The 27,950-nt window shown below is 42.7% G+C and overlaps 1 protein-coding gene across 1 annotated transcript; it reads right to left on the bottom strand.

Annotated features, from left to right (window-relative positions):
• Positions 1–354: 354 nt before the first annotated feature.
• Positions 355–27,425, bottom strand: LOC112559804 (tripartite motif-containing protein 2-like). Its single transcript, XM_025231226.1, is given in 11 exon segments — positions 355–4,516; positions 4,759–4,899; positions 5,196–5,429; positions 6,584–6,766; positions 6,999–7,262; positions 8,372–9,156; positions 9,159–9,366; positions 9,401–9,601; positions 9,603–9,809; positions 25,730–26,118; positions 26,671–27,425. Coding segments are annotated over 9 exon segments (2,343 nt in total). The 5' UTR covers positions 9,777–9,809; positions 25,730–26,118; positions 26,671–27,425; the 3' UTR covers positions 355–4,363.
• Between the last annotated feature and the right edge of the window lie 525 nt (positions 27,426–27,950).

Here is a 27,950-nt window from a genome sequence, read left to right as displayed (position 1 = left end):
TTTGCGTAAGCAGAAGCCCTGGTTATAATACTAAAGAAAGTAGAGGGTTGATGGGTATCTAATATTAAGACAAACATGGGGTGTCCTTGGAATTTGGGCAATGCATGCCTGACCAAAGATTAGCCTATAGCTATAGTGTTATCCAGATTGGGATAAGATGGGTGATACATTGGTGACAAGATTTGATCAGGTTTTAGCCAAGAGTGGGCCAATTTTCACTCAGAGGTATATATTTGTTTTTATCAATATGATTTTTACTCTCTTTCTCTTCACACACACACACACACACGTACACATATATATTTATAATTGGTTAATTCAGTCACATTTCACACACACACATAATTGCTTCTGTCACATTTTTAGATTTTTATTGGCAACAATAGCAATAAGGCAGGTGAAAACACAGAAACACTGCCTACAGTGTATAAATTAAATACGATGTCATTGCAAAAAAGCTGTCAGCAACAGATTTTGAAGGGAATTTCTTGAAATAGCTCATACACAGTTCCATTTACAACAGCTTCACTATTTTTTTACAACACATCATACATACTGCTGGACTACTCATGATTAAATAACATATTTCATAGTATGGAATGCTTCATTGTAATAAAAATAATGAAAAGTCATCACTCAAAATTCATGTACATTTAAAATTAAATATTTAAAAATAGAAATTCACCTAACATATTTAGTTCAGACTGTGCTCATGTAGGCACCAAGCATAAGCATACACTAAATAAAAAATTTAATGATGATAAAAGTGGATTTTGCTTTTAAAATGGATACTGTACTGCTTACATAATAGCAAACATTTTTGTAACTAGAAAATACACATAAGACGTCAAATGTGATCATCTCGGGCAAAAACAAGAAAAAGTACTTGTTTGCTTTGCTTTTTTGTCTAAATGGCATATTTCAAAATTATATTACCAAGGCATGTGAAATTGTAAAAATGTCTCGGATCGCTCAAGGTAAAATTATGGAATGCACACACTGTATGCACACAAACTGAGTGGATATAGCTATTGATTTTCAAACTTTGGAATGGTTTAACTTTCTAAAAATGTCAGGGCAAAATGACTAGCATGAATGTCTTGCTCTTTTACACATATTGGCCAAATAATGATAATTAGAAAAGACTATAAGGATCTATAATAGCATACGCATACACACAAAACTTCTTTCTTACTTTTCACTGTGAGATAGAGAAGCATGTGTACTTATTAATGTAAAATGTGATTCTTGAATATGCAGTAAAGTAGTTCATATACAGTCATGCCAACCAGCACAAATAAACATCTTACAGATATGTGAACACTTTCACTTCAAGCAGCACAGTCAGAACTGGCCTGCACCTTATAAAGCATTAGTCAACATGGGTAAATGTACAAGAACCATCATCATTTAACTGGCAGCAGCAGGACACCAAATAAGACAGCTTGATGGTAGCAGTGAGGGCTCACCATTTAGGTCTACATTCTTTCAAATTTGCTAACCAATTTATCCTCTTCTTAGTTATGGTACCCTTCTCCACGTGTCCCTCAAGGACTGTCTTTGGTAATGTCTCGTAAAATGGCCAAACCATGCCAGTCTTTCCTGGGGACCCATGAGGGAGGCAACTGTACTACATATTAAGTCATTCATTTTGTGTTGTTTATAAGAGATCTGGAGCTTAATCCTTCGAGTCCCCAACCCTATTAGCAATATCTCTTCCAAAGAAGAGGGATCAAGACCAATATATTTTGGATTGACATGTTTGACAAGCTGGCAAAGCATCAACATGGAGATCTAAGGTTAGTACGTTGTACAGGTAAAGCTGTTACAGGTTATAAAGCCATTATACTGTATTAGGCAATTTAATAAGGGACAGTTAATTATAATCCTGGAATGGGACTGGACCCTGCCGGTGTTAAATGAATTTTTGGTGCAAGAATTCCTAAACAGCTAAGGATGTCAAATGGAGACAATCCACGATGTGGTTGCAATTATCGCTGTCAAAGCACTTTTTTTCGCAAAATTTACCTAAATTACAAGTAATGCATACTGCATACATATATGCTTGGACTGATTTTGTTGTTCAAATCTACAACAGCATAATATCATGCAGAGGCTAGTTAAACAGCACTTTTCATATGTCACATAGAAATAAACAGTTGCACTTTTAAAACTGTTGATCGCCTGCATTCTCAGTGGATGTGCCCCTCCTCTATCATTCACAACTTTACATTTCTTAAGCAAGCAGCATAATAGATGGCATGGTTCCTGACATCTATGAGAATCCATAATGCTTTTCATCCTGATGCTGTAGCTGTAGATTAGCTGTAGATTTCAGCTGTAGATTAACTGTACAATAACATAAATGTAACAGCTTTCTAAATGCTATTACTCTTCTGAAGATACAAGTGATGAATGAGTTTTGGTTTTTCACAATGTTAGCAGTTCACACGAAGATAGACAAAGAGCTCCAAGAAATAATGCAACATCAAAATCTGTGACCTTTTGTAATTTGTGTTGTTCATTCAAAAATATTTTTCTCACATTAGTAAGCAGTATCAAATAAGAAAGATACTGCAGTAACACCATTTCTTAAAGAGTATTCTGGACTCATTTAAAATATTTCTGGATTTTGCGAAAACAGAGGATATAATCATAAAATAACCAGTGTATCACAAACTTTGTTACCACCTTTAAGCCAGCTGTCAAACTTAGTCTGAAAATTGTTCTTAACATTACGAAGCAACATCTGGCGATAACATTTGCAAAATACAGATGCAACGTTCAATAATTTTTTTTTTTTTGCAACTTTTTAAAAAGAAGAATGATGTATTATTTTGATTCTGATTATGAAATATCTGGCATCAACAAATGTTTAATATGCTTAAGGTAAACAGAGCTCAGGGCATAGTAATTACATGTTTCCTGTTGAATATTCTCCAAGTTAAATCCTGATTGCATTATCCTTGTAAGACAAAAAGACAAATGAAATAAATATTTTTCAGCTTTCTTTGCTATATTTAGGCCAGATCGAGACAACCAACAATATGAGGCTTGCTGAACTTCAGTGAAGGAGTGTATTGTAATGGTTATCCCAAGATTTAACTTCCTGTCTCTTTGACAATATCATATCATGAAAGAAATGTTGCTTTTTATGCCTAATATTTAGTTGTTTAGCAAGCTGCACTGAACAGAATTTCTTCAGAATGAAAAGGTTTGCCTGGTGGAAAGACAAATGTACTAAGTCACAAATTCATCATCATATGCTTCCACAAATACGTACAGTGTTAACTGTAATTGTGGCTTAAAATTTTGTTTTTCCTGTTTAACTGGGAGATAGTGGGCTCAGCTTGCAGCTATCACTAAAAGTATGCATATGACATAGGTAAAACCTGCCATCTAGAGAATCTGATATTTTATCAGTATCAAAGTACCCAGAGGTACAACAATTTTTGGGTCTTTCATTTAATAATAAAAAAACCCACAATTCAATCCATATTTTGAAAATGCAAATCCGTAAAATAATAAAGCTCAGATGTCATGAAACCCAGCTTGCTAAAAATACAAAATCATTCTATACCAGTGACTTCTGTTAGCTTAGCAAGACAACATTTATTCTTTAGTGCAAACATGAAGCACAACCAACTTTGTGATCAAGTCACATGCTTTATTTATCCTTTTCATTATTGTATGTATTTTTAGTGAGTCGATGATTTGAAAAAAATTGTATTTTGTGTAAATGTCTTTTGTTCATTTTGTGATTACTTTGTTATATCTGATTCTCTAGTTATGTCAGTATTAGTAGCTAAACTGTCATATGTCCATCTTTAAAGGAAGCAGGGGTGTAGACTGCTCTACAGAGATGGTATACATCCCCACAAATGGGTATTTCCAGAGGAACAATCAAGATAGAACATGTCAGAACAGTAGCAAAAGGCCATAAAGATAGAGACAGGCACATTAAAAGAACACCCTGCATCATGCTGTGATCAAGTGGCAAGTCTGGATACAAGAGACAACTGCAAGAAGCAGCACATCAGTAGGCTCAAGAATCAAAAGATCATAACAGAGGACTAGACAGACATGTATTTTGAGTCCAGAACAGACAGATCTGCCCACATAAAGTGGCATTTTATGTTTATAGTTGCTTAAAAAAAAGTCATCTCTCTTACAGATGTGATATCTTGTATCAGTGCTGAAGTGAGCAAGCAACGTCAGTAGATGGCAATTGGAATCACACCACATCTTACATTTTCTTTCAAGCAGTCATTCAGTCATTAGATATGGACTTCTTGTTCAATATTTACAGATGAAATCAGCAATAGTTTCATGACTGGTGGGTGTAAGGTCACACGGATGATTATCACTGCAGATATTTATAGAACTTAATGCAGTGGTTTCCTGAGTCTGCCACCACCACATGACCCTCCGATGTGACAGAGAGGCCCTGTGGTCCATACAGTGGATCTGCAGATGTGTTGACATATGACAGGAAAGATCCATTACTGTCAAAAACCTGAAAAATGTTACAAATTACATGTTATATTTTCTCAGTAATAGCCATGTTGGTGATTCATAAAATTAAAATATAAATTACAATTACATATCTCATATAAAATAGTACTTTACATATTTATCATACCACTTTTAAAACTTCTTATTTCAAATTTACTTTATGTATATATAGTACAGTCATGCTCCTCTTCCAGTTTTTGTGTTCATGGAATAAACAGCTCTTAAAAAATCAGTAGGAAATACCTGTATGCGAGAGTTCCCCCAGTCAGCTACAAGTATGTTTCCATTTTTATCTACTGCTACTCCTGTTGGTGCATTAAATTGTCCATTGCCCTCCCCATTCGAGCCAAAACTGAACAAAAATGATCCTTCAGTATCAAATACCTGCAGACAGCACAAAATGTTTATCCATCAATTGTTCAGGGAACATTTGCTTGTCCAAAAAAAAAAAAAAATCACTTTATATATTCTGATATTATTTATATCCTCTTCGACAGTTGTAATGCAAAAGGAAAGTAAAATTGCTCTCTTCACACACAAACATGCACAGCATGCACATAGATTGGTGGCACGCATGCACACACATAAATCAATAAGCATACAAAAAAAGATGGATGTTATCATTAAGAAGAGAATTAAGAAGGAATTAACATCACACAATGCTTTCTCATATTTTGTACCTTCACACAGTGATTATGAAAATCTGACACCACAATGTCATTGTTTTTGGTAATAGCAGCATAGTGGGGGCCTGCAAATTGGTATTCTTCATTTCCCCGGGAACCAAATTTGTGCAGCAGTTTCCCATTGGACTGGAAAACCAAAATGCAGCTAGCTTTGTTGTCAACAACAATGATATGACCATTGTTGTCCACGGCAACGCCCTTTGGTCCCAGTAGTTTCCCTGTTCCGATCTGCAGAAAATAAAGAAAAAAAAATCCTATTTACTAGTTATACTCAACTGGCTTAAAAGCTATTAAATAAGACTTCTTCTCAGATATTCACGAGACCTTAACAAAGTCTGTCATACCCTGGCGACAATGCAGGCATTTCAATATTGTTTCCTCTTATAGTGTGTCAGCAGCTACTAATACTCTGCTCATAGATTCTGGTTGGTAAAATGATTTTTAAAATTTCATAAAATTTCAATTTTACAATAATAATAATCATGGTACACTTATAATGTGCAGCATCAGACAAAGGAAGATCGCTTTCTCTGCACAAACCATTAATGATAAATGAATAAATTAATAATAACAGCCAGTGGACAGTGAGGTACATATGGGCACACTGAACAACATAAAGATGAGGTACAAGAGTAAAATGTAAAGCAATAGTTGAAGGCATCAAGGGATGAAGGGATGTAGGTACTGTAAACAATGTAAAGATGGAGTCATTGCATGATGGTTAGAAATTTCAGACATTATTGCAAGGGTGTTAAGAATAATGATTCAGGGATAGTACTTTGTGAAAAGATATGTTTTCAGAGAGCATTTGAACGAAACCTTCTAGGCAGAATGGTGAATGTGATGTGGAAGACAATTCTGCTTAACAGCACAGAGGGAGAACAGTTCATGTGCATATGTGACTGTCTTTGTGGGAGGGATAGAATGCGCGAAGTCTAATGAGGAGCGAAGGTTTCAGGCAGGGGTGTGACAAGACAGGGCAGACAAGATTTCAGAAAAGTAGTTGGGGGAGTAGCCTTCTAAGAATCCATAGCATAGAGTTGAGAGCTTGTAGTCTAGTGTAGTTTTAATAACATTTTAACATTTTCTTTACAAATTCATTTACGCTTACTTTCATATACAAATCCTTTCATAAAAAAACTAATAAAAAACTTGTTTACAAATGAATGAAAAGCCTTTTTGTTACCACAACTTATAATCTGTATTACTACAAATGCACTAGTGAAGAATGTAACTTTGCTTCCCTCCTCTTTTATCTAGAACTCTATACATTCATCCCTAGAGGAGAAAGATATTTCAGATGCTAGATGCATGTTACAAGATTAGCAGTTAAATCAATTAGAAAAAAAATTATACAAACAAATATTACCAAACTGACTCGCCTTGTTTAAGTACTTGCCATCAGGAGCAAAGATGCTGACCCATTTATTATCATAATCAGCAACAAGATAGTTGCCATTCATCGTCACTGCAATGCCAGTGGGTCTTTGCACTTTTCCTGCCACACGTCCTGGTGAACCGAATCTCAGACGACATTCTCCTGTATTAGAAAACACTTGCACCACCTGAAAATTACGTCATCGAGAATAATAAGAAATAGTTTCAAAAAATATCAAAATTCTTAAAATTCTCTGACAATTCAAATTCATGAAAGAAACTATAATGAAGAAAATTAACTTTTGATCAGTTCGTTTTGGAGCTGTGATAGCATGCAGTTTTTTTAAAAAAAGATCAGTCACAAAAACAGAAAACACATTTTTCTTTGAGAATATGCATGCACCCCATTGATTGCCTTACCTGGTTGTTACTATCAGCCACAACTACCTTCCCATTGGTGCAACACAGTCCCTGAGGATTAGTGAATTCCCCTTTGTTGCGACCTTTGACTCCAACCTTCAGGATGAGATCATCTTCGATGGGATTGGAGCGACGATTAGTTGAGCCATGAGACCTAGAACTGGATGGACGCTTCGTCCCCTTCTGTTTGACGGCGGTAGTACGGGGAATTTTGGAAGAACCACTTAGCGTGTCTGAGTCTTCTCCTGCAGTAAGACACTTCACCTGTTCATTAGGAAGCAGGCAAATTTACTATGTTCAATCGGAGTCCTAGTTGCATAATGTAGCAAGGACTGGGAATCATTCAGCTAAAGTACAAACATAAGTGAGTAAAGATATTTCAATGTATCATGAGAGAGAGAGAAACCAATGAAGCTTTGACAGTCTATTAAACATGAAGACATCACATTTAAATCAGGACTCCAGTAAATAAAATATATGACCTGACAAAAAACAATTCTTGGACCTAAAAAGGAAATAGAGTGACCAGAGATGAAACCTATTAAATTTTACATTACGAAACATTGTATGCTTCAATTGTATGTTAAACAATCAGTTTGTTTGTACAGACCATCAAGCTCACACAATGCACTTTATAAATTTAATTATTATTATTACGACAACCCTTTTTGTTTTTAAAAAAGTCCATGTGCACTAGAGGGAACTTCAAATTATTTTATATCTCATAAGAATATAACAATTGGCTCTCTTTATTCTTCTGAGTGCAACTATATTTCTATTAATAATTATATAATAAGTGAGTTTATTAACAACCAAAGCTAAGCTCCCCACACTTTACAACTACAAAAATCAGTTGACAAAATTTAATGTGAAAGAAGCAGCATAAAGCATACTTAAAACTCATAATGATAAGATCAACACACACATGGACACAGACACATCAATGTTTATACAAACATAAAGAGATTTTAAGTGCTAGTTTGTTACAGGACTTTTATGAAGGCTGCAATTAATTCTGGTTTAAAATATGGCTGATATGCTACAAGACTGGCATTAAGTTCATAAATGGTTGAGATAAAATGGCAAAAGTTGGATATTATGTGCACTAAATGCCAACACAGTCCTCCACCCCAACCCCATTGGTTAATATGACATTTTAATGTTTTCTTTAAAATATAACTAACTTAACATGCACAGATTTTGTCTGTACTGAAAAATTACTTTTTTTGTCCTGAGGAATAATATTTGACATACACTGTATCAACTATGTGACAACAATCCCACTTGGAAAGCATTGGAAAAAAATTTTCAATCATCTACTTTGAATAGGAAACCCCTATATGTTGGTCAAAGAGTTTTAACTCATCACCTACCTTGAATGGGGAACCCTTTATATGTTGGTCAAAGAGTTTTAACTCCAGTCGATGCTTTCCTTCTTGCTTCAAGGTGTAGGTGATGTCATAGGTCCCATTGCGGTTATCTGTTACTGTTGGGATAACAGACTCTTCCAAATGATCACCAGTGATGACAGCAGTCAGGGGAGCGAACCCAAGCTTCACCAACTCACCATTTCTATCTTTAGTGGTGACGGTAATCATACTTGGGCGGCCAACATATGTTTGCCTTAGACCTTCTCCAGAAGCAGTGGTTTCATAGGCGACGGCGCTGGTAGTGTGGAGAGACCCTATCGTGCTTATAGACTTCTTTAGACTCTGCAGCAAACTATCATCGAACAACAAGAACTCATTCTGCTCTGGTAAAAACTGGAGTTTGTGTGTGGCTAGTTCTTCCAACTTTTTAGACATTTCTTTCTTGACTAGAAGGATTTCTGTTTCATTTCCGTGACTCAGGGACTCTGCTGTGAAGTCGCATGATTTGCGAATTCTGTTGAGGAATGACTCAAGGGCTTCCTTTTGTTCACTAAGCACTTCCTGCTTAGAAGAACATACCTCAGCCAGTTCCACCAGCAAGGCGGCTTTCCTTTCATCTAAGAGTTTGCACAGCTCATTGAACGCATTACATATGTGTTGCTCAACTTCCACTGACTTTTTCTGCAAGGCCGTGGAAACGTCTGCGACAAGGGCTATGGAGTCCTCCACTAGAGGTTCTTGCTCTCTGACTTGAGCTACCAGCTTCAGCAGTTCCGACTTCTGCTCTCGATTGCATCTCGCAAAGAGATGGTGGTGTGGCCGATATGTTCAATGTCCGTGCAGTCGGCACACACTGCCGTTTCGCACTCGACACAGTAATACTGTAAGGCGTTGCCATAGTGATTTGGGCACACAAGGTGGGGAGTCTCATCACTGTCCGTCGTGCCCGATACCTCATCGATGCCCACCACCGTGTGGGGCACCGCTTCTTCTTCCTCCTCCCTCTTCTCTCACCACCTCGGTCTCCATGGCACAGTGGGTGTCAGTGCAGACGTCACACAAGTACAGGTTGCAGTCCAAGCACTTGGTGACGGCCCGGGCCTCCTCTTGCTCGCACGCGCTGCTTGTGCACACGGTGGGCTGTTGGGAAGCGACGACGTCGATCAGGTTGGTGATGAAGAAGTTGGTCTGAAGTCCGGCCACGCCTTCTAGGGGTAGGATGGAGGTCTGCCTGGCACACGGGGCACGTGAGAGCCAAACTGTGGGTGGGCACATAGGTAGCCAGACAGGCCTGGCAAAAGGTGTGCAGACACGGGAGCACTTTGGGGCGTCGGTAGCGGCCCAGGCAGATGCCGCAGCTGAGCAGTTCGCGGTCTATCTGCCGAACCACTGGTGAGCGGTTGGCCATGGCTGGCACTCTTCTTGTCGCTGTCCTCTCCACCTGCAAAGCCATAAGAGTAGTGAGCGACATGTTCGAATTGTTTGAAAGTTAAAAAAAAAAACCCAAAAAAAAAAGCGGATATTATTGTAGCAATTGTGGGGATGGGGTCAGGGCGAAAGAGAATTGAAAAACTGGAAAATGCTTCCACTTTTTAAAAACTGGTTTTTCCCTTCAAAACAGAGAATTTATTTCCTTTCTCTTGTTATCCTGAACGAGATAATCCCCAAAACAGGAATACGAAAAGGCAAAATTGCTCTTGATTCACCTAAACTTAATAGAAAAAAAATTACCCAGGTAAAAATAATTTCCCGTCAAATAACATTAAAATTATAGGATTAATGGTATTAGGAGTATTACATTATCTCAACATGACTGAGTTCTTTTAAATGCACCAATCTGTGTAAAAATTAGAATTTTCCTATGCTATTTCAAGCAGGCAGGGCTACTGAGACTGGTAAGTCAGTATTGTCATCGTGTTTCAGTTTCAGCAAATTAAGACTGGTCAACAGTTTTCTGCACGACTCATCCAACACCTGCTTTGCTTTGAAGTTTCTTCAAAACAGTTTCAAATCCAGTAATCAAACTAACCTTTCTTCACTCTCACCTTGACTGAAGCGTGTTTCTATAGTCTGATGCTGTGTTGTTATGTCTTTAATTTGTTTGTTAATATGTTTTGGTCTATGTATGTATTGTATGTTTCGAGTATATTCATATAAAATGCGCTAAATTATTTCCTCCTTATTGTCATTAAGTTGTAGGAAAAAGTAGAGAAAGAAAAGGGTTTGGGTAGTACCTCATGCAGCCACGCTGTTTTAGCATCTGGTACACTGACAGATTCTGAGGAAAACGGGAGGAAGAGGGACGAAGTCGTCGCTCGATCTTTGTCAACATCAGACCATCATCGTGAATGATCGTATGGCGCAAAGCTTTTTTTTTTCTGATTCACTCAGTGGGAGCCTGAGTTCTCATGAACTACTCGCTAGTCATTTGTGAGGTTCATCACAGTAAGATATGGATCCTGTATTGGTGCAGAATAGTCACAGGAAAACAATCGCCGAGGGTATTTCCCGTTTACCCCTGTATCACTGGAGGTTAGGAGCATCACTCGAAAACTCACACCGAAGCCAAAGAAAGAAAGGACAAATCTTCTACTTCACACCAGATGCGATCAACTGTTGGCGTGAATCGTTTTAACGAAGTTGTCAGGTAAGGTTGCCCCAGACAAAATGTCGCCTGGTGGTGTTATCAGCAGATACTGATATTTTAAGGGACGGTCACAGTTTTCTAACAAGACGCCTGTGTCAATGTTTTGTTATTGTGCGCTCGTTATCTGCGGCTCATACACGTCATTAACTTGTGGTGGAAGTTCGTGGCTTCTGTGACCGGATGTTGATTTTATGACCAACGAAAGTAGCGACAACTTGCTGCCACCATCACCAACCAGACAACGACGTGCTCAGTGAGCACTCGTCCATTCTCACTCTCTCTCCAGTAAGCTCGTGATCTTTCCTTCTTTCTTAAACACACAATACATATCCGGAGAGTCAACCACTTATGAATATCTTCCTGTTCTTCCTGTTTTCTCAGTTTCTTTTTATTGTTGACATTTTGGTGAAACATAGAAGGATGGATTATTACTATCTTTTTGTCACAGCTGTTTATTTTAACCCAGCCTAGTGCTTTTGCTACTTCATTTTATTTTAATGCGCTGATAACCCTGTCAATAACATTAAAGAAGCTCCGCCAGTCTTATGGACGACCCACTCTTACAGGACTCCTCCACCATGCACAGACAGTCCACTGGCTGCAGGACACATCACACACAACACAAACATCCACATGATTCGTCTCTCGTACACAGAAAATGTCCTGCGAAACATAAACCTACAAGTCACTCTTGTGAATAAGAAGGTTTTATGAAAGATAGAAAGGTACACTTTTGAAGATCCGTCTACATGAATGACCTTCGCTAAGGCATTGTAATGTATCTTGATCTGACAGATATCTCTATGTAGCGGCGACATTATACAACAAAACCAGAAATAAGTCGCTCGCAAGGACAGTTTCAGACAATTCGATAACCCGCCCCGAAGGTATGAAACAGAATCTGTTCTTACCTGTCAAAAAGTCAAACACACACACACCAAAAACCACAAGCTTTAGAGAATCAAATAGTCCATCATTTCAGTTAACTAAACCGTGATGTATTCAATCGCGGAGACTTATTATTTCAGTCTCACCCAAACTGACCTCACGGTGATGGTTAACCTGCGTCACGTGTTCTGCGCGACAGCGTCTACCTGTGCTTTCCATTCAAAGACCTCCCTGCTTCCACTTCCCTCCCGACACACTCACATCTTCTCGATCACGCAGCGGCGAACTGCAGGTAAACTGCCAAGCAACCGTTTTGTCATGTTCGGTAATTTAGGGCCTGTGGTGCAGTTTCCTACTGCCAACAAGGATCTCTCTTCACGTGTCACCGACAGAAGTGGACCTCGTTAGTGTGGTGCTTGTATGAAGGGTGTAGCGATAACAATAGCTCCAGTGTTAGCTGATGTCCGCCATCTTTCTAAAGCAATTCCGATGAATGTTTATGGTATGTGAACGCAGCAACTAAAATACATCTAAGAAGAATACCTGGATGATTATCTTAACATCACCCCTTTTGAGCCGTTAAATCAGTTTATTTTCTCGTGGTACCTGAACATTTTGTTTCAAACCCAGAATCTGCTTGTTAACGGCGATGATTTCGTCTAAGTTGCCAAACATCTCATCCAAAAGGCTACACTTCACTGTAGTGTATGTGTATGTGTGTGTATGTGCATGTGCATGCGCTGGCGTGTTTTGTGTGTGTGTGTGTGATCGTCACTAATATCCGAGCTTTTGCAAGTTACCTATCAACGCACGTGACCCATGGGTAGGAGAAGAATGGCCAGTGTGTGTGTGTGTATGAGAGATGTCGAGGAGAGGACCCCAAGACTGATGGTTTCGGGTCACGTCAGTCAAACCCTCGTCAGTTTGATTTATGGATCAACGAATTTTATCATTCTTAGCGGGAACGGTGTTTGACGACCGGAGGGTTCCGACAACTGGTACACGCCGCTCGTGGGTAAACAGGTCAGACTCGTCAAAAACTAGGTTACTTCAACTTTTGCTTTATTTAAAAGAAACAAAATTATTGCTCAAAAGCAAATACACCTCCCTCAGATCTTACGGTCATTGGTAACTCAGGATGATTTACACACAAATAACGAGGGGTGGGAGGTTCATCTATAGGTCGTTGCTTTGTTTGCAAGTCGAGTCTGCGTCTTCCCACTTTCCTTACAAATATTCAATTCACTCTTCTTGATGTTAAGCCAAAGAAGCCAGCTCAGTAGCTCTCTAATACATTCGTCTATGTCGTTCGTCTTCACCGTTTGGTAAAGCACCTAAACCTTTTCTCTCTTCAAACGAAGCAACAGATACAACAAAATTAACTGAAAAATTAGTAGACGCAAATCGGGTTGAATCCAAGTTGCATTACTGGCTTTGGTTTGTCCGATTGTGGTATAAAGTAGAAAAAAAAGAAATTATTAAATATCACAGGAATGTGTGTGTGTGTGTGTGAGGGGGGGGGGATAATGATAATCTATATGGGAATGAAAAGGTCAGAAGAACATATTCCACACCATGCTGCTTTTATTTACTTCAGTAATGAGTGGGTATGCTTTGTGAAGAAATATGTTCATCCCGATAACCACCACCACCCCTCAAAACCCCACCACACACAAAAAAACAAAACAAAAACAAGCCGAGTCTGTGAATCGCCATTTACAAATATTCACCTCCCATTGTCCTGTGTACCTTCCCCTCTCCTCCCTCCCAATGCCTGTTTACCTACAGTGTAGACGGTACTGAGGTGTCGCTAAGCAATTGGACACTTAGCTGAGCGGTGTGCACACTCCACAAACAATGTTGACATGCACTCCTAAAGCATGTTCGTTTTGAGTCGACCTGCCCACGAGCTGGGCCTGTGGGTACGCGAACTCTGTACTTATTATATAGCGCACCCAACACGCATGAACGATGTTGGTACGAGTCGTCAAGACACGAGACTGATGTCAGACATGAGACTGATGTCAGACTTTTTCACTACACCTAGCTTAAGACACTTTTCCCAAGGTTCACTAGCTTGGCGTTTATCAAAAACCACAATAACTTGACAGGAAACAAAAGTCGTTTCGAGTTGCGAAACCAGTAAAAACAAGATCATGAGAGAGAGAGGGAGAGGGAAAGAAGACGGATTCGCAGCTCCTACAAGCTATATGAGCAGTGATGACCCAAAAGTGTGACATGGTTGACAGCACTGCAAATAACACACGAGGTTAACAGGTCATACTACTGGACTAACTCTTTGACTGTTGTGTGCTCACACTTTAAAAAAAAAAAAAAAAAACAAAAGTCTTGATCTCAGACCTGCAGTCATCATGCACACAAGAGCATAAACCTCATGCAGTAAGGTAGCACTTACTTTTCAAGATGAATTCGCCATCTTCAACCTGCTAAGGACCGCTACAGTTCGCACGCTAGCTGTCTCGGATGTATGATTCGGAAGTCAAAATCGCCCCCGACACAGTTTGGAGCAGGCGAGGGAGGCTGGGGGAAAGTATTGATGGGCGGGGCTTTGTCGTTCGATGACGTTGGATATTTGTCTTGTCTCTGCTTGCCAACCGCTTTTCCTCCGTCCCGCACGCGGAAGTGAAAGCACGTACACAGGACCCGAGGCTGTGACTGGCCTCCGCATCCAAATCGCAGTCAGCCTCGACCCGACGCACAACATCCGACTGTATGCCAACAGCGTAGGTGTGATTTCAAGGTTTGTTCACAATTAAAAAATCAGATCGTCTGGACGATATTATGACGAAGTTCTCTCCATCTCTGTGTGTGATGTTCTCCTAAGGCTATAAATTTTTTACTATCGTCATCTGTAGGATACTTCAGCACTCTCCATAAGCCTTATCACGATTTTTACTCTCAAAAATTCGATCCTCCATCGTCTTTGTTGTCGAAAACCAGTCCAGCCCAATCTTCGCCACGGTCCTAAGAAGAGGTGGCTTACAGAACTCTATCCACACCTGCTGGAGCTTCTCGCCTTGACCCGCCCGACAATAACAAATTTGTTATGAGTAACGAGGGTTGAATTTACGACAACGGAACATTTCCGTCAACCATTTTCTTCATACTATTGAGTACAGGTGTACGAAAATCACACCAACTGACGCAAAAGAAAACAACCTTTTATCTCCTGCATATACCGAACACAGATGTGGCTTTATGGCGGGGGAAAACAAAACCGTCAGATCGCAGCGCAGTGCATTGCCGCAGGACAACAATGCACAGGTAAGGCGATAAGAAAAGGTAGGTGGGTAACACCCTGCTTCAAGACAAACAGCCTTCTACGATAACAAACCCCCGAGAGCTGTTGGTCTGTTGATTCGGTCGTTCCTTGAGATGTAAGAAGACACCCCCAATCCCCTCCCAGCTCCAGAGCAGTAAACTGGCGCGACCTATCGTGTAACGGTGGGCGAGAACTTGCTTCGGAGATAACGAGGTCTGTAATAAGAAACAGTAGACGCCAGGTGATGGTCAACATAAAAAGAGAGAAATTTTGGGAGGGCGCAAGGCGAGAGTAGGGGTAGATGTAAGGGAGGCGACAGGAACAAATATCACATGGAGCAGAGGTAAACAGAAGGCGGGCATGGTCTACTCAGCTCTCTCTCTACCGGCATCTCGGCTGACAGCAGGTGGCGCTGTGGTCTTCAGAAAATGCTACACCTGGCGATAATCTGCACCGAGCGATATTCGGAGTAAGGTCGGGTGTTAGAGTTTTAGTGTTCGGGTTCCTGAACAGCTTGTTCTGAAAAAAAAGCTACTGAGCCTTATAGCCATATGGTGGTCGCAAGGGAAAGGACCATCACTGGTTCACCGTGTTTAAGGCACTAATTTAAAACCTTCCATATGTTCCCCGAGTTAGGAATAAACTACCAACACAAACAATCGATCCAATTCAACTTCAATTAAAATTAAAAAAGAAAGGTTTTATAAACTGCTAAAGAACTTTGTGGCAAGGTTGTCATCTATCGCATCCGTTTGATTTAAATATGACATCGCCCCCAGAGACTTTGAAAGAATTTGCTTCCTATAGTTGTGAATGGAATCCATTTCTTACAGTTGTGACTGACAATCTAATTCCTAAAGCTGAGATAGAGAATGTCCTATAGATGTGACTGAGGATAACAGTGTGTAAGCAGCATATTATGCACACACCGAGTTACAACTGGCAGGTCATGGAGGCGTGTAGCAGGAATACGATACCGGTACGGTCACTGTGAACGCGCGCGCTCGTGTCACACACAAACAGAATAATTACAGAGTCAGTTTTTTTCCCCACTCACCTCTCCCCGTCAAGGACGTGCATGAACATGTTCAGCGGTAGGCTGAATTTGATCATTTTACTTTCAAAGTAGGTAATATAAAAAAAGGATGACATCGACAGTTGTCAACATCAATTTATTACTGCCCGTTCTAAAGTCAAATCGACAGCTGTATGTAGGTACGCAGCAATGTATATATACATATTGTGTAGGTTTGACAGCAAAGCATTATAACCATAAAATGTTTGCTTGGAATCTTCTTCATAACTCGGCATTTAGCTTTCATTTTTCATGGGCTTTCAGCATCAAATGCCTCTGGCACCGAAGCTGAGAACTCTACCTCTCGTTAATCATCCGCCTAATGACTGCAGTTCATAGCTGTAGCACCCAACACGTGCTGGGCGCTGACCTCTGACATCACCCAACAGCAGTCTGCAGCATCGGCCTCGCAGGGTGTGCTTCAGGCACGTACGTGTACTACTACAATGAAATGTAAAAGATCGGGTTTAGAACCAGAAAGCCTGCTATTTGTCAATAAGAACGTGTTCAATAAACGCGCAGGTACTGTCAGCGAAAGTTTCATGTTAAAAAAAAAACTTTCTTACCAGTCACATATACGACAGTATGTGTAGCAATTAAAGGTCAAGTGGAGTGAAATTTGTTTCGTATGACTGTGTAAAGCTCAGAGCAAGATACATATTTTCAGAAAACTGCGTGAATATCCCCAATTTTCCCGCTTCCTTTGTCGACATATGTGACACGTCATATTGCCGACGTTTATTAGATACACCTATTTTGGTCCCAGCTCTCTCATTAGCTGCAGCGTCGACAACAAAACTGTACTCATGTGCAATCTGATATTTATGGTGTTGACTGTTTATGTATATGGTGATATTTGTAAGCTTGTAGGAACGGAAGGAGTTATTTCCCCAGATTTGAGGACATCTTTACCCAGTCATTAGTTTAAAATACCTGTACCCCATCAGGTCTTTAACTGAACAAATGTTGTTAAATATATGACTATGTTTACCAAAACGTGTATGTGGCCGTCATTAAAACACTTATATGACATTTGACAAAGTGTTCAGAGACAGTTCTTAAAGTTAACTGCGCAAAGCTCACCTCTTGCGCGCGCAACTTCTGCGTCAACAACAGCCAGCGTTTCCTGCTGATCGATTCAGACTAATTTTTTTCTTCATCCTTCGCCTGCGTCGTGGGAGGTTTGAACCGGATCACTCGACGTACCTTCGACACGACATCGACCCTCGGTCTGACGCCGGACTGCGTGGTGGGCCCTCCACAAAATTGTCGTCACAGCAACCAGCGATACGCCAACCCCCCCACTGACCTTCTCCCCACCACCCTCTCAGACAAATGAAGCTTCACTCTCAACCAACCCATATCACTACCCACTCTAACGGTCGTAATAATACCAGGGTACACGCACAAGAAACCCTTCATGGAATCGCCGGACGAGTGGCCCAGCGCCGCCAGCGAGGTGTACCGCTATCTGTGCTGCTGTTATCGCGCCGATGACATGGGGCTACCTATGGGCACAAGGCCAGTCTCGGCAATAAATGTGCTCTCATTTGCGTGACAGACAAGAAGTGGGTCGCTTGCTGATTAAAAATACTAACAAGCAAGCATAACCCTCCCTCTCTCTCTCTCACACACGTATTTACTGAACAAAGCTGACTCCGAACCCTTCATTAGTTATATGCGCATGCGTCTGGTGGTTCTGTTCGTGTTATTAATTTTTAAACCGAACTTCGAACGCAGGCAATCAAAAAGTTCTCTTCTTTTTCGAGGGTGGGATTGGGGTAAATTACAACCGAATACACAGTTACTTCCGATGCCTTCTTGAGCTCAAGCGATGCGGATGTTCTTCGATCGCTCCTGGATGAGTCATTATTCCATCTACTTAATTATTGGGCACTGAAGTACTAAAATTTCTTCAACGCCACCACAACCGTTTGAGAAAGAGCAAACAGACGAGTATCACCGACTACTATACATCATTATCCTCCTCCCTGGTGGAAGTTGCAGTTGTGTCCTCATCAAAGCATGTGGCACCCGGGCTCGGTAACAGAAAATTTAGTTTCCTTTTGTTTATTTATTTATTTTTTGGTCCTAGACTGTTTACTGATGTTTGTTATCCAGTAGAACGCAAGCCTGCTAACGATAACCGAAATGAAGTGCAGGGCAAGCTCGGAGGTGTCTTCTGTTTGTGTCACTGGCTGCGCAAGATTTGATGACGTAGCTCACCATGGCTGGCTAATTCTTCGCATTCCCTGCTGCTTTATGGCAAACATGTTCCGTGAACGTTATGATAAAAGAAAACACTCAGACAAACAGATGCAAAGAGAGAGAGAGAATGCAGAGTTTGTGAGGCAAAAGATCACAAAACAGAACAAACGTTTGCGCATAAAGACACACACACATATGCAAGCAGTCCCTGTGCAAGCAGTGTCTCTCGTACAGTTGCACATCAGGGTAGGGGGAAGAGGGCCATCCCGAGCGTTCAACAGGGTTTGAAGCTCATCAAAGTAATGTTAGCGTTGTATCTTAAATATCTCAAGGCTAACAGTAACTGCTGGTTGCTTGACAGAAAATGAGTGTGAGACGAAGCGAAACTCTCGGTGAGAGAGAATGGGAGGGGCAGGGATAACCTCAGTGACAGATCTTTTCGCCTTCAGCAAGTTTGCCTTTGAAGCGACTTTCGATCTGCGTAAACAAAACGTTTGTTTTGTATTTTGCCTGTGGTTCAGTGCCTGCAAGACTGCGCAGAACATCCTTCTTGCGAGAGTGACTTTGCCAGATGATGTCATACAAACCGGAGGTGTATGGCTGTCCTCGGGGGTTGTTTAACCTCCAATCCATCACTACGGATGTGCAATGGTGGTAGATACCGACCAAACAGGATCAGCTTAGTTCCTGTCTCTTATGATTACTGTGAGTGTTGGGAATTGGATGACTCCACCATATCTCCCGATCTCTACCAGTTTCTGGATCATAGCTGCCTCTACCCAGTCCACTCTGACTGGTAAGCCCCTCGGGGAGGTCTGCAACTATTTTCTTGTCGTGGTGATCAATATCGAATAACAGAAGTCGTTCATTGTGGAACGCGGAAATAAGCATCTCATTATGGAGTTCTGGGGTAGCCATGAACTATTGCTTTTGTTGCTCTCTCTCTCTCACACACACAGGCACACACACTCTCTGGACTAACAACTTAATGGCAAATCACATAAACCGGAATCAATGGTGTTTTGTCGTCATAGTAACGAGGTACTGTTTGACACAGAAGTCCGTACTGCAGTGTTTCTCTGTGGTGGAACATTTACTGCGTTCGAATCCCATATGAGAATTTACATGAGCGTGTTAAGGTTGGTGTTTTTTTTTTTAATAGTGAAACTATGTACTCAGACCAGACGATGTCATGGCAGCCAAGTTCACTATTGCATTTACATAAGCATTCTACACATCACCATTTTGTTACAGGTGCAGAATGCAAAGCTCGAAGTGCTTTACGGCGAAAAATCTAATTTAACACTGCTTTGAATAATTTTCTTAAGGTATAACGAGTTTATGACCAAACTCAGATGTTTGCGCAGTGGAACTGCCCATCTCACCAACCCTGAAGCCATTACATGACCAGCATTTTTGAGAAAGAAAATCATTTTTTCAAAACCGAAGAAATATTGCTACAAATACAACCATTATGCATTATAATCGTCACTCACTAAGATCTCAACTACACTTATCCCACATCTCTTCAGAATAAGAGATCTTACATTTTCTAAGAAAAATCTGAAACGCGAAATACCTGCTCGGGATGCCAGAAAGATCGGCAGCCATCTTGCAGTGCGTCACCAAAGAAGCCTCGTTCTGAGAATGCGTCCACGCGCTCAGCGCTAGAAATTCCACATCGATCGCCTGCAAGGGACAGAATGGCGGGCACACTCCGGAAAGTCGATAATGTGGGGGAAGCAATGCCGGCAACTCGTGTGGAATGACGTTTCAAAGTTCTAGTCGTCCTCCTCTTTCTAGGCTCAGGACGACGAGGATCGATACCGCAGTGGGTTGATGACCAGACCCCACCCCGTTATACGTCACCCGATGGCCGTGGCTTCCAGACGCAATATGTAATACTCCACTGGATCCCACAGCCTGGGATGATAACTAACTGTGTTAATTTTTTTTTTTCGAAATATTGTCTCCGAACCGCTGACAGAACATATGCCTGCGTCCACAGTTTCCAGGCATTCAACTCGCAGAATCCAGTTTATCTCCTTTAACTGTTGGTACAAAGTACGAACTTAAGAGTCATTGCATGACCAACGAGTACAGCTCGACACCGTCACTGTAACAGCAATGACTGACACATCTTGGACTGATGGCAGCAATTTGAACCACGCTCTCAACGATGTGCGATGTTCGAAACCTGCCTTATGACCTACTCCCAGCCAGATAAAAATCTCTCGCAGAGGGCTCAAGAGATTACCGCAGGTGTAAATGATACTCTTCGTCGCAAGCTCTCCACATCACAGGTAATTGCAGCGTCGTAATCCTCTGCCTGTTATCGGCGATGATGTATCTGACTTCACCTGCGACTCGGCCCCCAGGGTTCCAGTGGCTTTGTTGGTATTTCTGTGAAGCTGATAGCAGATGTAGATTCCCGAAAAGGGGTGCTGACAGCATTCCACGTGGCCTTTCTTCTATTTTAAGAAGATCGCTGGTCGTGGGGAAAACGCATTCCTCAAACATGTGTTGATAATGGAACACGTCATCGTCAGAAGGACAAGTGGATGTCTTACTTCTGCAGTACCCAGGACCCAGAAACACGGGGCATCGAGATAACAACAAAGTACAATGCTTGATGACTGGCGGCGCAGAGAAAATCCCCAAAGGGTTGTATTTCAATCAAAAGAAGCGAGCAGGGGGGTGGGAGATGAAAGTGGAGGTCTTCGATATTAAATCCAAGGTCCTGTAGGTTTGCAAGACGAAAGTTGGATTTCTTGGTGTGTGGTGGTGTACAAACGTGCGCTACTCATAAAAAGTCACCAACCACTATTATTCTCGCTCAGGCCTTTTTCTCGGCAGATTTCAAATTATTTTCTCGAGGTCGATCCAGCCCACACAGGCACATAATTGGAGATCCGATCCTAGTGCGAACTTTAACTTTTAACTACGCTTCTCCTGATCTTGGCCTTAGGGAGATCGGTCTTAAGGGCTATAGAAGCTGTTTCTACGTATAATTTATCCCGCAGTACCTTTTCTCTTGACACCTGCTGCTGTGCCGCACAAGAAAATTTATGAGCAGGGCGCAGACGAAACGCGCACTTGAATGCTTTATATCTAATATCAAGTGATTTCACTCAGCTGTAGTGCCCTCGTCCGCACGAAGGGACACTGGCAACGCCGTACAGTCGCAAATAAATTAACCCTCCGAGTTCATCTCGCCACCTCGAGAGGCACAGCAACAGCTCTCCTGCGAAATCGCACCCGGAGGTGTGCAAGTGGATCGAATTGCCGTGGCAGCGTCAAATATCCTCGTCTTGGTTCTCTAAGAATCTCTCAGACTTTAAGTTAACCGGAAGTCGGCCTTTTTCGTCTGCGCAGGTCCCTGATGACGTGGTTAAACATCTGGCGGCAGTCCTCCTCCGTCGTGGATAGTTGCTTCCACTGTGGAGAGATCATAAACCGTCGTGGCACCGAGGTGGGATGGTGTGGACTCCCCTTTCTAGATGAGTGTGGGGAGGAGATGTGTGGTCGACGTCGACGTCGATGACGCAGCACAATCCTGAGAACAGACGTTATTAACTCTCACTACGTCACACGTCGGAAGCTTCGGCTAGGACTCCGTGCGAAATGATGATGCAACAACTGCAGTGGTCGCACAGGGTGTGTGGTGGCCTGCCTTCCAAAAGCACCGACACCAGAAGCAGCAGCAGCAGCAGCGCCGTGTCACTCGTGCTTACATCTGCGTCACCTCTCTCGTCAATGGAGACGACCAGACGTCGCCGCAACTGTCTGTCGCACCTATCGACCACAATCGACCGAAGCGAGGACGCGCCACGATGCACGAGCCAAGGAGGTTTCAAACGAAGGACTTAGGACGCGAACAGCTGACAATAGTATATATATACATGTATATCAAAAGGCCTTGGCAGCAGGGTTTTGCTCACGCGCACACATGCATGTCGTCTCTGTGAGCCTGATTGACTGATGTGTGTTCGTTTTTCGTATACGTGCGTCGTCTTCAGGAGCGACAAAACTCAGAATGCACATGCAGGAACATATTTGCATTTAATACATAGATCCCTCAGGGGGTTGACGGGGATATGCTCTAAAAAAATGCACGGACAGACTTGTGGCATGTTCTCCTTCCCAATCCTTCACCCTCAATTAATTGCCCATTATGGATAGAAATAAACACCCCCATCCTTCTCCCTCAATTGCCGTTAAGGATGTAAATAAACACCCCCATCCGCTCGTCGTCTCTCTTCCCCACTCCCACACCACCCCACCTCGTCCCTAGCGCGCCCAAGTGTGACATTATTTTCACCCCCGTGGAGAACAAGCTCGAGCTTGCCCTTTCCGGTGATTGCGCTGATTTTGAGGGTGAGCACGTGTGGGATTAACTCATGTCTTTATTTATACATACTTTCGTGTAATCAGTCACCGGCTATCTTTGTCCTCACCTGCCGACTCACGAGCAAGATTTTGCTGGTTCTGAAGCACCAATTATACATGAACAGCCTAGGTCCTCGGTTACAGTGGTTTGTTTTGCAACCGTCGATACAGTAAATGTGTGGAAGAGAGCTTGGAAATTGTGGAGGCTAATCAGAGTCTCTCTTGACAAGCTACAAGACCACTCGAAGAGCTCAAAAGCCGCTTGCTGAGATTATCAATGATCAGTACAAATATGACAGTTCATGAACCACGCGACCAAACCTGACAAAGACCAAAAAGTTATAATTATTTTTTCTTTCAATCTCTGTCTCTCACACACACGCGTAGTGTGACAATGTTATTCATGCAACAACAACAACAACAATTCACAAAGGACCAGTAAACCTGTACTTTCGTTTGGATTCGTTAGAAAGCACTACAGTGACTACATGTTCTTCAGGACTAGATGCTTTAAAATTATTTTTTTTAAAGCAGCGATGGAACCAGCGTGAGGAATGTAGCAGAGATAGCGACAGGCGCCCTGTTAACCTCTATGCAGCAGCCTCACCTTCCCTCGCCCCACCCTCAATCCCACTCCAGCTCCCCTTGCAGTTTTGCAGCTGCTCACATTCTGTTGCAGATGACCTCTGCAGCTGTTTACTGACTTGTTTATTTTTTTATATAATAAGGCTTCAGGAAAAAAGATTGATCACGCATAGAGAGAAGGCATCTTTATCCCCTCCGTCACCAGCACGCTTCTACACCCCCTGCTCCCACCCACCCCCACGTCTCCGCAGTTGCTAGCACCTGAGAACGAGCATTCACAAACCGATAAGAAGTGCGGAAGACGATGGGAAGAATTGGAACACAGGTTCATTCCTTTCGTCTGCGGCCGTGAAAAAACTGTGGTGGGTGGGAGAGAACGGGGAGATGGGGTTTGGAGAATGGTGAAAGTTAGGGGTCGGAGATGTGGTGGGGGGAGTAGGATGGGAATTGGAGAGAAACTTCGGTGAGAAGTCAGTGTAAGTTGGGAAAACACACTCTCTCCTTCCTCTCTACCCACCTCTCTTTCTCTCTCTCGAGCGCTAGCTCCCCTTTCTATCTCATTTTTCATCCCCCTCTACTGCGCTGTCCACCCCTAGCCCCAACCCCACCCCTTGCGAATTCTGTCGACCTCTGTCTACTCCCACCCCACCTACCCGGGAATAAATGCTTATCTGAACGTATCTAACACTGATGCTCCAGCAGGGTTTGAGTCTCGTGAGTACATGCTTGCTGTCTGAACATATCTAACTTTAATACTTTAGCGGGGTCGGAGTCCCTCAGCCCCTTCTAAGTATGTCCACAGGCACAAAAGCGTGCAATGAAATTGCCAAACATCCATAAAAATGCGCATTGATGTCTTCGGCATGTAGAACAAAAGAACGGACAACCAAAAACTTCCCTAATGGCCGTTTTTACTCGCATGCCAACGAAACATTTTACAGTCTTTCTGTCAAGGGATGAATACAGAAATGGGTCACAAGGTTTACTTGTCACGCATAAACTTAAGTTGGCCAGCATAAAGAAGAAAGAAAGAGAAGACTGGGTTGTTTTCTTTCCATTTACGGCTCTTTATTTCAATTTCGTGAGAACAGTCATGAGAGAGCAGTCGTGATGAGAGACGCACACTAACACTTTTTTTGGTTGTTGGTTATATTCGTCTCCGTAGTTTTTACAGCAGTGGCCTCGTCGGGGTCACCAGAGTGCGACAGCTAGGGTGGCATGCTGATTCGCTAGCACACCAAGTCGCAAGTCACCCAGATGACCTGTGACTAACATAAAGGTAAAGGTCTTCCCCTGACCGCTGTTAGTCTCGGCAAGACTAAACAAAGAATGTGACTAAACCGGAAGCTTTGTATACACCTGCCTCGTTTTAGTAGTTAACTGGAAAAAATCGTCTGCCATCAGTACAGTAATACAAGTTCGTGGTGAGACCTCTCTTTTCTCGGGGCCAGCTTTATCTCCTCTGCCTCTCGCTGCCTTACCTTCCCCAACCCTTTATGGAGTCGGGTAACTCCATTCCCGACAGCAAGATCGACTGGAGAAAGTTTGCTGCTACATGGGTTTCGAACCAGCGCGACTCTCAGTTCATCGCCAGCGCTCTAACTTTTCCATCCGCTTCCCCATGACTAACGTCCTCGCCTGATAACTCCCAAACCCCACTCACCTAGCATCATCTACAAACCCACTTAGACAACACTTTTACAAAACCAATAAGCTGTTCTTCCTACAATCGACTCTCCTAATATCCCAACAATCCCACTCACCTAATACTTATACCAAGGACTTATATTTACTCATACAATCTCGCATTTCCGCTGAGCCAAAGATGATAAACCTGCGAAAGCTCCTGTCACATGGTGAGTAGAATCTACCAGGGATGCAAAGGTAGTCTTGATTTATAATGTCACTGCTCGGATGTAAACTAAGGTTAGCATAACATTCAAAAGTATACACCATCACTATCAATGTTCGTTGAAGTGGACGTCCGTCTGTAAAATTATATTAATCATAATTATGTCTTCGAATCGAGAGATTCTTTCAGGATAGAGGGCGAGAAGAACCAATCACCTTCACTTTCTGGCAATTGCTACTATTTTTACTGGATGCAAGTTCAGATGTCTATAATTCAAGCACAGATGCCCAAATATAAGCACTACTTCCCAGTCAGGTGTGGAATTACAACACACTCATTCCCTTACCTCTTGCAGTCAGGTACGGAATTACAACACACTCATTCCCTTACCTCTTGCAGTCAGGTACGGAATTACAACACACTCATTGCCTTACCTCTTGCAGTCAGGTACGGAACCAGCCAGCGCTGCAGCCGACGTCTCGAGGACGCTAATGTAATATGTCTCCGAGGCTGCGAAGCTGTCGTCAACAAGTGTCATCTGCCTCCGCCTCCACATGGTCACCGTCAGCCGCCTAGGCCGTCAGGAACCTCGATGGCTCGTTGTATTCTGGGAGGCGCGTTGTCCGGCAGGATACATATGATGACGTCACGCTAGCGCCGTCAGGTCGATGCTGGTCGTGTTCTCTTCAACTGCTCCATTCCATCTCTCTCTCTCCGTTGTTACTGCAAGGTGGTGTAAGCAGGCACTACTTCTTGCACGCGCATGTAGTTGGTGATGCGGTCACCGTAGGCTCAAGCTGATGGTACGATCCTGCGAACAATTCTGGCAAATTGGAAAACAGTGCGTGTGTGTGTGTTTTTTTTTTTTTCTCGTGCATATGTTCATGGCATATGACATTTGCGGTATCATACTGCCTAATTCCCACCCCAGAGCACAGCGAAGTTGCATGTCTGCTGCCAGAAATAGCCCTCAAGACATATATATATATAAACATGTGAGCAACAGCTCTCGCCATGAAACGAAATTATCGTAATAAAAATTACCAAGATCATGTAATCATTATAATAAACATGCAGGCAAGACATGCGCTCCATGTGAAAAAACGCGATAAAACAACCCTTCAGGAAATCTTCGTCAGGTAGAGCAAATATCCCGAAAAAAAAATAGTGTACACAGTGAAACCACGTGGTACATACACTGAGGAAGCTCGTCCTACACTGCACACATAAGAACCACACAAGGCGAGCATTGTACACATACAGTGGAGTCATGTACCACGAGCACTGTACTCATACAGTGGAACCACATGTCCACATACTATGAGCAAAATACACAGTGGAATCAAAGATCGTACAAGACACGTAGTATACTCACCACGACACGCCGCTGCATCGACCACAGCTCTGTCATCTGTCATCAATTAACGACAAGCGGACGGGCGTGCATAGGCGCGTGGCAAGGATGACCAATCAGCCGACTTGCTACCGTCCGTGGGCTTGTCCGTGTCACTCCAAACGCCTCTTCTTTCTGGATCCTTCCTGCAATCAGCCCTCGAGATCCAGGCCAAGTCAACTCCCACACATCCCAAAACCCACCCACCCTCTACCTCTCACCACCAGCCCCTGAGGTACTGCTGTACGTCGAAGCGTCCTCTTTCGTCGGTACCAGAAGACCGTCGATCGAAACGATGAGATCAGCGACGGATGTCTGTTCCTTCTTCTGCTAACTTGACCTACAGTCACTTTGCGGCGGCCTGCGGCTTGCAGCACGGCCGATTGGTGCCTTGCTGCACGGCTGTCGCGGCAGTCTGCTCGTCATCAGCATGTAATTCTCGTCCGACCATCCGACAGCGATGCCAGCGACCATCACAAGGAGCTCGATGTGTGACTAACCTCCCTACACGCAGCTGGGTTGCAGCGTAAGGCTCCGGCAGAAGCATGGGCCGAAATCGGCGCATACATGCAGCAGGTGACGCGTCAGTCGCTGCAGCTGTTTGAGCGTACTGTTGCTGCTGCTGCTGCTGTTATGCCGGCACAAACGACAACGCAGCGCATGCTGCCGCGTCTGAAAGCTGGACGCATGGCAACAAGCCCTCGGGGCACATCACTTGTCGCGCGGCAAGAAGCCACTGCCGCGTGCAGTCGGCTTTCAAAGCAGCGGTTTCACCGGCAGTGATTATTCATAATTTATGCGCAGATTCGTCTGAACGTCTGAGTTGTCTGTCTTCGCAAAGGGAGAGATGGCTAAGCATGCTATCTTTCTGCTTCGGAGTTTTTTTGTTTTTTTCTTAGCAGGCGCCAGTCCACTGGCGTGTGAAAATGCACATGCATCTGTTGCATCTATGGCGACCAAAAAAAAGCGTTGAAAGGCGACCGTATTTTTTTTCTTCTTCTTCTTCTTCCACACCATTGCACAAAAACGGCGCAGGTAGAGAAATCAGCAATGGATCGCCTTTTCTCTGCTTCCGTGAAACGATGTGCCAGCTGCAAGAAGATTAAGATTTGCTTTTTATTACCTTTCAAACGCTGTCATATATATTTAGGTCGTTTCTACTTTGGTAATGGGATTAGGAGTGAAACAAGGCTCGCCAGTGACCAGTGTCCACAGTGTAGTTTTTGTTTTGTTGTTAGCTAGTTATAGATAGTTTGAGGATA

Source organism: Pomacea canaliculata, linkage group LG3 (assembly GCF_003073045.1).
Source record: "Pomacea canaliculata isolate SZHN2017 linkage group LG3, ASM307304v1, whole genome shotgun sequence".
Taxonomy (NCBI): Eukaryota; Metazoa; Mollusca; class Gastropoda; order Architaenioglossa; family Ampullariidae; genus Pomacea; species Pomacea canaliculata.
The sequence above is the reverse complement of the archived record's forward strand: the minus strand, read 5'-3'. Positions and strand labels throughout refer to the sequence as shown.